The sequence below is a fragment of the Meles meles genome, chromosome 11 (assembly GCF_922984935.1).
Source record: "Meles meles chromosome 11, mMelMel3.1 paternal haplotype, whole genome shotgun sequence".
Lineage (NCBI taxonomy): Eukaryota > Metazoa > Chordata > Mammalia > Carnivora > Mustelidae > Meles > Meles meles.
In genome coordinates this window covers 35,012,164-35,022,500 of record NC_060076.1, presented here as the reverse complement: position 1 = coordinate 35,022,500, position 10,337 = coordinate 35,012,164, and the positions used below count along the sequence as shown (strand labels likewise).

The 10,337-nt window shown below is 32.3% G+C and overlaps 1 protein-coding gene across 2 annotated transcripts in view; it reads left to right on the top strand.

Moving 5' to 3' along the window:
• The window catches only part of ZCCHC7 (zinc finger CCHC-type containing 7), a 253,110-nt gene that overhangs the window by 223,549 nt on the left and 19,224 nt on the right, over positions 1-10,337 (top strand). For both annotated transcript variants that reach the window (XM_046022994.1, XM_046022993.1), the window contains exon 6: positions 766-801. In XM_046022994.1, coding sequence (XP_045878950.1) covers positions 766-801 — 36 coding nt within the window. The remainder of the gene's footprint in view (positions 1-765; positions 802-10,337) is intronic.

Sequence of the window (10,337 nt, the reverse complement as noted above, 5' to 3'; positions counted from 1 at the left end):
ACAGAGTCCTAATTTAAGTATAAGAAAAGAAGATTTGTTATTTGTATCCACAAGGAATTATCTCCTTTTTTTTTGTTTGTTTGTTTTGCTGCTGTTGTTTGTTGCTTGTTTATTCTAACTCAATAAATCCATATTTTACAAAATCACTGAGATTTATTTTAAGTTATTTGCCTATAAATGTACAGATAGAGAAGACAACTTTTAAGGGAAAAGACGTGGACTTCACATTCTTAAAGCTGTTTTTTGTTTTAATTCTCTTTTTACTCTATTTCACAGAGTATTGAAGGTTAGCAGCAACTGATTTGGTAAAGGATGGCAACAGACATCAGAAATATATAACCCCAGTGAAGTCTTCTTTAAAGTTATTAAATTGTTTTTTTTTTATCATACTAGCAAGGTTCAAAATATTCTTTTAAAATGTGTACTTAGTCTTACTGATTTTGACCACTGCTGTTCATTTATCAGTTTGACTGAGTTATGGCTCTTAATCACATCTTAGTGCCCCAAAACTTCTAACCTAAAAAGAAAAAAAGAGAGAGAAAACTTTGTTACTGGCTTTCTGACAATGGCAGGGAGTGTGTTAAACCAGTGTAAAATTCAATTAAACTGTCTAGCCAGGTTTTTGAAGCTGAAATGCAGACCCTTTCTGTTAAGCTTCTTATTTTCCTGTGACCGACACCGGTGGATGCTGGGTTATGCCAAAACCAACAGGCTGTAAAGTACCTTGTTTCATGCTCCCAGCTGATCAATATTTTTATTTTCCAGGCTTGCCCAGAAATCTGGAGGCAGTATCACCTAACGGTGAGTAGAAACACCTTTTTTATTTTCCCCAAGACCTAGCCTATTTATCCCTCTCTGAACTGCTGACCATAAAATATAGACAAGCATCTTCTACTGGAAGATAATAAACATCTGAAGAGTTTTTGCACTGAGAAAGCAATAATATACTTTTCCTCTTCTCCCCTGCCCACCAGTCTGTTCTCTGTCTTCCTGTTCTGAAAAGATTTTGATTGTTTTTTTATTACTCACATCATTTAATGATTACATCATGGTATCTCAGTCTTCCTGGACTAATTCATTAAATTAAAGGGGAAAAGTATGCTAGGAGCCATTAAAAAAATAATAGTAATCCAGTATCTTTAAACTGTTATATTATCTACAGTCCATAAGCACACAGTCCATAATATCTTCCATAATCATTTTTCTGGCTTTATTGAAATTTTTTGCACATTTTTTAATGAAACTAAAAAAAAGCTCAATGTATCTTTCATATAGAACAATTCAACTGTCATATTCTTAAGTTCCTCTTAACTTATTCAGAGTATATAAACATCTGCTTAATATCATTCAGGTTATTCAATTATCTGGGTTCCTCTTATTCTGAATTTAGGCTAAGTAGAAGTAGAAAACATAATTTACTATGGAATCAGTTGACTAGTGCTCAGTGTTACGAAGTTGGTTTTTAATATTCTACTTAAATAATTTCAGTAATTCACCATAGCCCTGGTAGTCATTTTTTCATATAATAAATGTGCTACACTGAGTAAGACACAATAATAAAAATTTTTCTTATAGTTACACAGTTATAACTGTTATAAAAGCTGTTCCTTAAGGTTAACGTATCAAAAAGGTTTTGGTTATAGGAATTCAGGTGGCAAAAATAGAAAGGACAAAGTTTGACAAAAACATGTCCTCTTATTGCTCTCCTCTTGTAGAAATAAAAAGTAAACCATGTGACTCAAACTACCAATATGTCTATCACAGGCCCAGGACGCAAGGAATAATATATGTTTTCATGAGGAATATGTTTTCATATTCTGTTATCACTGTTAAATCTATGTAAAGATTCTCACTGGAAAGCTATGGTTCCTCAACTATCCTTCAGTCCCAAATTGGGTTTTGTTAAAATATTTAGTGTTATACCAAAACACACACATACACGCCCCTGCGTATGTTAAGACACATATCTTACAGATATAACCCCTATGGATATGTCATGTATATACTTATGTAGCAGATTTTTTGGTCCTAACATGCTGGGGTGAAATCATTATAGCTAAACTTGATTGAAATCCAATCATATATTTTTCAACAGCACAGTCACTTTTTATAACTACATAGCAGTTTTCTTCATCAGTATTTTTATTAATAGCCTAATGATTTGGCAATTGCATTTCTTTTCCCTTTTCCCTTAAGTTAGAGAATTCCAGCCTTGAAAACTTGAAGTGTGGGAAGTATTGCTCTAAAGACACTCTTTTCATTACTTGCACCTATATTTGTTTATATAACTATCATAGAAGGATAGAAATCGGTGTTTAGTATAACAGAATTATTTGAAAGTTTGTTTGATAGTATAGCTTTTGAAAAACATTTTTAAAAGAATAGTTGGGAAAAAACAAGTGACAACAGAATGAATTTCCCTCTGGAGAGTTATAATATATTCTGTTGATAAGTATAACAAAATCATTTTGAAAATCCGTTTTTCTCACTCTGGAGTTCTGATTAATTTTTCAAAATAATACTGCAGGTAACTCTCATGATTTCTAATTGTCAAGTTTAAATTAATACTTAGTAATTCAGAATTAGTTTACTATGCAAATACAAATGGTAAACTAGTACAGTTATAACGTGTGTCTACGTATCAGTCCATCTAAAATAAAATCAGTAAATAATTATGTATATGCAAATCCAAATGTTTGTAATTAAGCAATATTTAATCTTGAATAAAAGCAAGATGCATGGTGAGTTTCATCATCTTCAGCCCTTTTACTAGGCGATGGACTGCCATCTATTGACTTATAGTAGCCCTCACATGTGAATGTGCCATCACTCCGCAATGACCAAGCAATGAAGCCTAGATTAGAATTGCCACTGTATATTCCTTTAAACCAGTCTTCTTAAAACTCTGGAAATTTCTGCATTTAATCATTGATTAATTTTCTTTAACTCGAAAAGTGTCCATTTCTTACCCAAAATGAACTGTGCTTTTGGGGGAATAAGTAGATTAGTATATCCAGTTTGGAAATGCGTACATTGAGAACTTTTCACTTGCTTTTATCTGCTTTTTATCAGTAAGACTAGAAGGACATTTACACAGCTTAAAGTTTAACAACTACAATTTAAGGTCTATTTAGGAATTGCTTTCTTTCTTTAAAAAAAAAAAAGGTCTGTAGATTAAATAGAGCATTATTTCTCATATACACAAGAAAGATGGTGAGGTTGATTGGTATAAGTGGCTTGTAAAATGTTCCAAATCAAAAATTTCTTAAGACACATTCTAAAGTAAGAAGAAAATTAAAGAAGGGAAATGTTTACTGTTTTCAGTAGTTAAGTGAGATAAAAATAAAGTCTTCTTAACAGCTTGTATCTGAATATAACCTAAAATAGAACAGCTTCTTAACCAAATTTGACTGGACTTCATTAAAAATAACTAAGACCATCATTCTAAAGGGTACATGCCAGTAAAACTCTGATAAAAAGATACTTCATGTATATCTACATAGATACATATGCATATTATGTATGCATGTTAGAACAACTAATTTGGCCATGTCATTTTTCTTGGTATATTTTAATAACTATACACTTATGACATATAATTCAATGACTTTAGACAATCACTTTGGAGCCCTGCATGAGAAAAAGAAAAATATGTTATTTTTATTTAGCAATTAAGTAATTTCCCCAAATAGTTTATGTATTTACTCCTCCAGAAACGTTTGTAAAGTTTTTAAAATCTTCAGTACTATACCACTCTTCTTGTATTTTAATTTCTGTTATATTTTCAGATTTTGGTAGCCTGAATTTGAATATTCTTTTTCATCTTTCAGATAACTCATTCTAGATAAAATTTTCCCTCTTTAACTATTCAAGAAGGAAAGTCCCTTCCCCCATTCCCTGTCATTTCTAGTCTCATTTATATTAAAAATCCTAGGCCAAAATGGCCACCAACAGAGTTTTACAACCAACAGAATTTTTAACTAGTAAAGGCTATAATTTGACATGCTTTGGACATTTTGTTAATCTTGTTTTTTTAATCTACTTACTTTAAAAAAAGTAACTAGGAGTTTGCTATTTGGGGGCTGTGTGTGTTAAGAATCAAAAAGGACAATACATCTTTTATGTTTAATTTTGCGCCTGGATTTCTTTGTGTGCTTTGTTAAAATATGTTACAACCTACTATCTTTATAGCTAACAATTTAAATAGAAAGCAAACGTAACCTTTTTGGAAGAATTACCTTTTAAATGCTTCTTTTTATATGGTGTTTGGAATGCCTAGAATTCATACTTAAAAAGTAAAATACTTGCTGTCAGGGAAATGGGGAGGAGTAGGATTTCTTTGCCTTCCTGTCTAGCCTGGTAAAAAGCTGGTGACCGGAATTCAGTAGTAATCCGTAATGTCTTACCTGAGCTAGTTGAATGCCAGAGTATATCTTATGGACCATAATTAACAGTTTCTTTCGTTTTGCTCCTCGGTTTTTCTCTGCTTACCTGGGAACATCAATTTAGAAATGTGTTTTCTGCGTTTTCACAGTATGGAAATGAGGATTTTACACTAAAGGAGAATGTTACTCTAAGGCATCCTATGCCATGCCACACAGAAGGTAACCCTAAATGGTAACAGATTTCAGTTGAACTCTAGAGCTATGCTCTGTAGTCCAAAAGGGAGGAATAACAAAGTAGAATTTGGTTGTGAGGCAAAAGGTATCCAAAAGTTTTTATCCTGGAATTGTGATGTAAGATAGGATGGGTAACAATTTTCTAACTGCCTAACACTGGAGTGGATTTTTAAAAAATAACTTAAATGAAAAACTAAGTTTCCAGAAGTCAGCCCAAGCCAGAATCTTTTCTTTTGGGGGGGGGGGGTACCTCATTCTCTCTTAATTGAATACGTACTGGGAATCCTAAATCTTTTTCTGAGAGCTCTTTGGCTACATACCCAGAACTGCAAAACCCATAAGAACCCATCCACAGTAGATATGATATGTCCTTTTCCATGGGTGTGTTTAAGAAAATAGAACTGATTACATACTGTATTTTAAAGTGTTCTATAACTCCAGAATACAGTGAGAACTAGGCCTCATTCTATTTTGGAACATTTAAATCAACTTTTTGGGGGGTACCTTATCTTGAGGCCTGGCATACAGATTATCATATACAAATTCATCTCAGAAGCTCTTATTTTGGTAGTTCAGTTCACTTTGTGGACTTCCTCAAGAACCAGGAATACTCTTGTTTCAGCTGTAGGGGTTTTTCCTCCCTCAGGATCTGGTATTGCTGTTTCAATGTTTTGATGGGTTAAAAGTTGCTATTGAGATTTTATATCTCTGTCAATTTTCAGAAATTTAGTTTTCACATTAAATATGCCCTTACTGCTGAAATACTACTGAGATGGGTGTAATCATGCTGTGATGATTCAGAAGGCACTCAGCTATTTTGTAGTACCTCAAGGCTGTCTTCCCACTGTAGTACTACAAAATAAATCAGAAAATGCTTTAGTTTCAGGTTACTTGGTGTCTGACTAAAAACAATTTCTGAATGAGCACTGATGACTATTTTCTATTACTCCATGTATAACAGATAGAAAGACATTTGGACAGTGACTAAAACTTTAAAACCTTTTTTGGATGGAAAATGTATGTGAATGCTTATATATATATTTAAATACTCACCTTGTTCTTAAAGTATTTAATGTCAACATTTTGCTAGCAATTTTTTACTTCAATCTCACCATGTTTAGAATTCAGTATAAAATGTACTTACTACATTTACAGAGTAGGTCAACTGAGTTTTCTTTCTTTTTTTTTTAATAAATCTTTATTTCACTGGCATGTTGGACCACATTTTTCTAGAACTTATCATTGGAAGCAATTGGAAAATGCAATTTCAGAGCAAATGAAACCTGGAATTATCAATCTCAATAAATGAGATTCATTTAAAAATAAATACAGTTTGCCAAATCATCAAAAAGCCATTTTCTAAAGCTTCTGTGAAAGGAAGAGGAAAAAGTGAACATTGTGAATTATAAATGCACATGTTATTTTTCCCCTCACAGTGTTGCTCAGAAATTTAGACATTGTCTGTACACAAACTTATTAATGAATGGGAGTAGAATAAAATTTAGATTTGTATATAATTTTTTATTTATTGACACACATAGGAGAGCCTTCATATATTCTTCTTTTCTAAGAAATACTGAGCTGTCATCGCCTTTAGATCGCCTTTAGAATTTCCAACTTATTTGACTTTCAGTATTTTAATGCAAAAATTAATTTGTTTTAAGTGAGATATCAATATGGCATATTTTAAGTAGATTTTTTTCTTGTGTTAAGATATTTAATATCAAGTGCTTTATGACATTAATTCTCTTACAAATTTAAGTATTTCAGATATAAATTTAAGTATTTCAGATAATCAAGCAATGAAAATTATGCAGCATTCACACAATTTATAAAAGATTCATTATAAATGTTTTGACCTGGGTGCAGCTGTGTTTTTCCCATCTTCTAAATATCTGAAGATGTGTCCTAGTCACCGATCATCGTGTCATTTTTTAGGTAGCACATGTTGTTCAGTAATAAACTAATTGAACCTAGGGCTTTACTATATACAGTTAACTTTTTTTATTTGACAAAAAAAGTCCCTGTGCCTTTTTGTCTGCCCCTTAGTATCTGGGGACAAATACCATTGCATTTAGACTTCCATATTTACTATAGGGGCTTCAGGTTTTACTTCTGTTTTAAAAATTTAAGGGAATACTTATTGTGGACTTTTGTTTTTTTTCTGTTGGCAAAGATTTCTCCTGAGGTTGATAGAAGGATGCAAATTAATTTGAACTTTTCAGTGCCCTTTCATGTTCCCTAGATATAGTCACCTTTACTTACAAAGGAATTATAGTTAGTCATTATAGGGGCAATTTCTTCTTAATACTTACGTTCTGTGGTAATTAAATTTTATTTCTAAGTATTTGTAATTTTAATATATAACACTTTTAAAGTCTTTTCTTCTCCTTAAGAAACACATACGTTCTTTACATAATTGCAAATAAAACTACATTGTTGTTGTTTTTTTTACTTAAAACTCTACACTTTGAAATAGGGCTCCCATTAAAAGAAAAATCAATATAAACCAGTAGCCTGAGACTGTTCAAAATCCAGTTTAACACTTCATGGTGTTATGTAATAAGTTATATAATAAATTATAGTTTAAAAATCTGAAATGTTGAATGATGCCTATTCTTTGTCATGTTAACCATGCATTAAGAGAAGTATTATGTAGAATAATTTTAGCATATTTAAGTGGTTATCTTTCATATGTATTTTGAACAAGTGATTCATGCCATTCCTTAAATAAGTATATTCCAACTGATTGAACTTGTCATAATCTTCTCTGGACATTTTAGTGCAAGAGTAAAAGTAGATAAAGTATACTGGACCAGTGATACTTGTATTAAACATCCCTTTTTAGTAGTCATGCATGTAAATGACATGGTAGATTACAGTAATTCCTAACAGGTCTTAAGTATTAGGAATCACTTAGTTACTCACAGTCATGATCAGCCATAACCTTTAAGGGTTTTGGTCAGTCATTTGAATAATCTGCAGGGAAAGACTCCTAAAAGAACCCCTTGACTTCTTGACATGAACAATCTCTCTGAACTAGTGTTATATTTTCTGTTATGGTATAAACTGTATTAGTAATCTTAAATTGAATTGTTTAAGATTTTAAAAGCAAAATCTCTTAAATGACTAAAAGTTAATGAATTATTAATAAAATAAATCAGATTTTAGACTTGAAGTTCATTTGCCATTTGATCCCCACATACAAGAAAGTCATGAAAGTTATGTTTTTGTATATTTGAAATTATTTTCTTTCAACTACTTTGAACTCAGCAATGGTCATCCAAAACTAATATCCTTGGGTTTTTTTGAAATATCAAAAATATTATATGAGGAAAAATGCTATGTATTTAAAGACCATTTAACCAAAAAAAAAAAAAAATTAATACCCTTGGAATTAAAATAGACCTTTGCTTTATCTGGGGCACCAGTACACCAATGTAGATCACATTTCAAAACAAGAGTTTCTCCATGGGAATGTTCAGAAATCCATATCAGCTTTGTAAAAAGAATTGATGTATATGAATCAATTGGTAACAAAGATACCACATTATTTTCATGCCTTTTTTCAAAATTCATATGAAGTCAAATCTATTAGATTAATTATAAAGTCATCTTTATAACTTTGTAATGTATCCATGTCTATAAATACTGATTCTACGTAAATATTGTTTACATGTATTTGTGGATTACCCCACATTTCTTTTCAGTTAGAGGAACTAAATTTTGGATTGTTCACTAGCTTTGTTTATACAATAAAACCTCAGTTTGTCTTTCTTGGATCTCTCCTGTTTCCTTTATACCTCCTCATATAGTTATAGTTATTCCTCCTCATTTTACTGAAGTCCTTAAAAAACATGCTATAAAATTGATTTAAAGGGGCAGACTTATTTCTGAGAAAATTACTAGGGAATGTTGTTCTTATTATAACAGAGAAAGGAATGCCAGCTTTGGGATCAGACATTGACTCATATTCTGGCTCTTTAATATACGTAGATGGTCAAACCTAGTTAAAATATTTGACTTCTAAGATCCTTGGTTTCTTCATCTGAAAAATGGGGATAGTGCTTTCTCGTTTTAAGTATGCAATGAGATAATAAATGTAAAGTACTTGGCACAATACCTAGCACATAGCTCATATTCAACACTGTGTGAGCGCCAATAAAGCAAGCCCATACACACCTCACACCTATAGAGATGGCCTCTTGACTAATAGCCCCAACTCAGATTACCAGATTATTATAATGTCTTTTGAAAAGACTGTTAAATTGCCTCAGATGAGGAGATTCATAATGACCTCTTTACTTTCTGTCTCCTAAAAATGTTTCCTTCTTATAGTTACTGAAATCAAAATACTCACAAACACTGTCTTTTGTTAACAAAAGTGTTTACCCCACTTTTCATTTACTTATTATTTGTCTTTCCTAGAAATGTAAGTAACTTTTAAATACAGCAAATTTAAATTATTTTCTTAATTTGATTTGCCTAAAAATCATAAAGACATTTAAGAAGTAGATCACAAAAATATTTAGGCTACTTCTCCTAATGCAAATGACTATATAACATATGTACCATATAAAGATACAATGATATCATTTTGAAAATATATACATAATATAATTAATATGTTATAAACATTCAGTTCTTAAGTGGTAACTTCAGTATCATCTGAATATAGTTATCAGGAGCAAATGAAATTACATAAATCTTGAGAATAATGTGAAACTGAACAATTCTCTCTCTCTCTCTCACACACACACACACACACACACACACACACACACCAATTATATTACTTTATGCTAGGGGTAGGGGGTTTATGTTAATCAGATGAGGAAGGAAACAAAATAGCATATCAGGTTTTTTGTACTTCAGATGAAACTGCTTCATGCCTTCACATGACTGATGCCAGAAACCAGCTTGTATCCTCTTATACGTCCAGCAAAGAAGGCAACACAAAATTAAGCATTTTCTCAGTGCCTGTGATTTGTATTCTTTCAAAGAGCATTCCTATTCCATATTGGTTCTTTATTTTAAGAAAAGCAGGAGCTAGGATAAGGCGTATTGTAAAAGCAAAAAAAAAGCATTACTCTCCCCTCTTTAGACAGGCCCTTAGAGCTGTAGAATTCCCTGCCTTTGTGACTGTTGGTTAAGACCATTTCAGGCGAATAAGCACGCTTGCATGGGGGCGTGGGGGTATGCTGTGTGTTGTAAGTCATGTGGAGTTATGGTAAAAATGAAAATCTTGGTGTTTATTTGAATCCTCTGTGTTTTAGCTAATAAATAGAATAAAGCCACAGCTCTGTTATTCTACAGTTTTTCACTGATGGTTTCTACACAGTTGTATGCAAAATATTTAAGCAAATTTGAGTATGTTAAGTACTTCGTACAGTTGGAAGACGTATATTGATGTGGCTTCTCTGTTTTATAGTCCACCCAAATAAACATTCAGATAAAACATCCACGGATTCACACATGTACGTATTCTTTTCGGTCCCTTCCCCCCACATCCTGTCTTCACTCCCTCCTTATCCCTCCACCCTGCTTCAAAGCTTGTGGTCCTTTTCCATCCATGTACTAAAAGGTTCTTTGTAAACCAGGCCATTTGTCCATCATTGTTTGGGGTCCAAACAGTGGTAAGATACCCTGTCACCGATCCCGCGTGCTATGAATGGCAGCCCCTCTCCGGACAATTGGCGGAGGGGCCGAGAAATATTC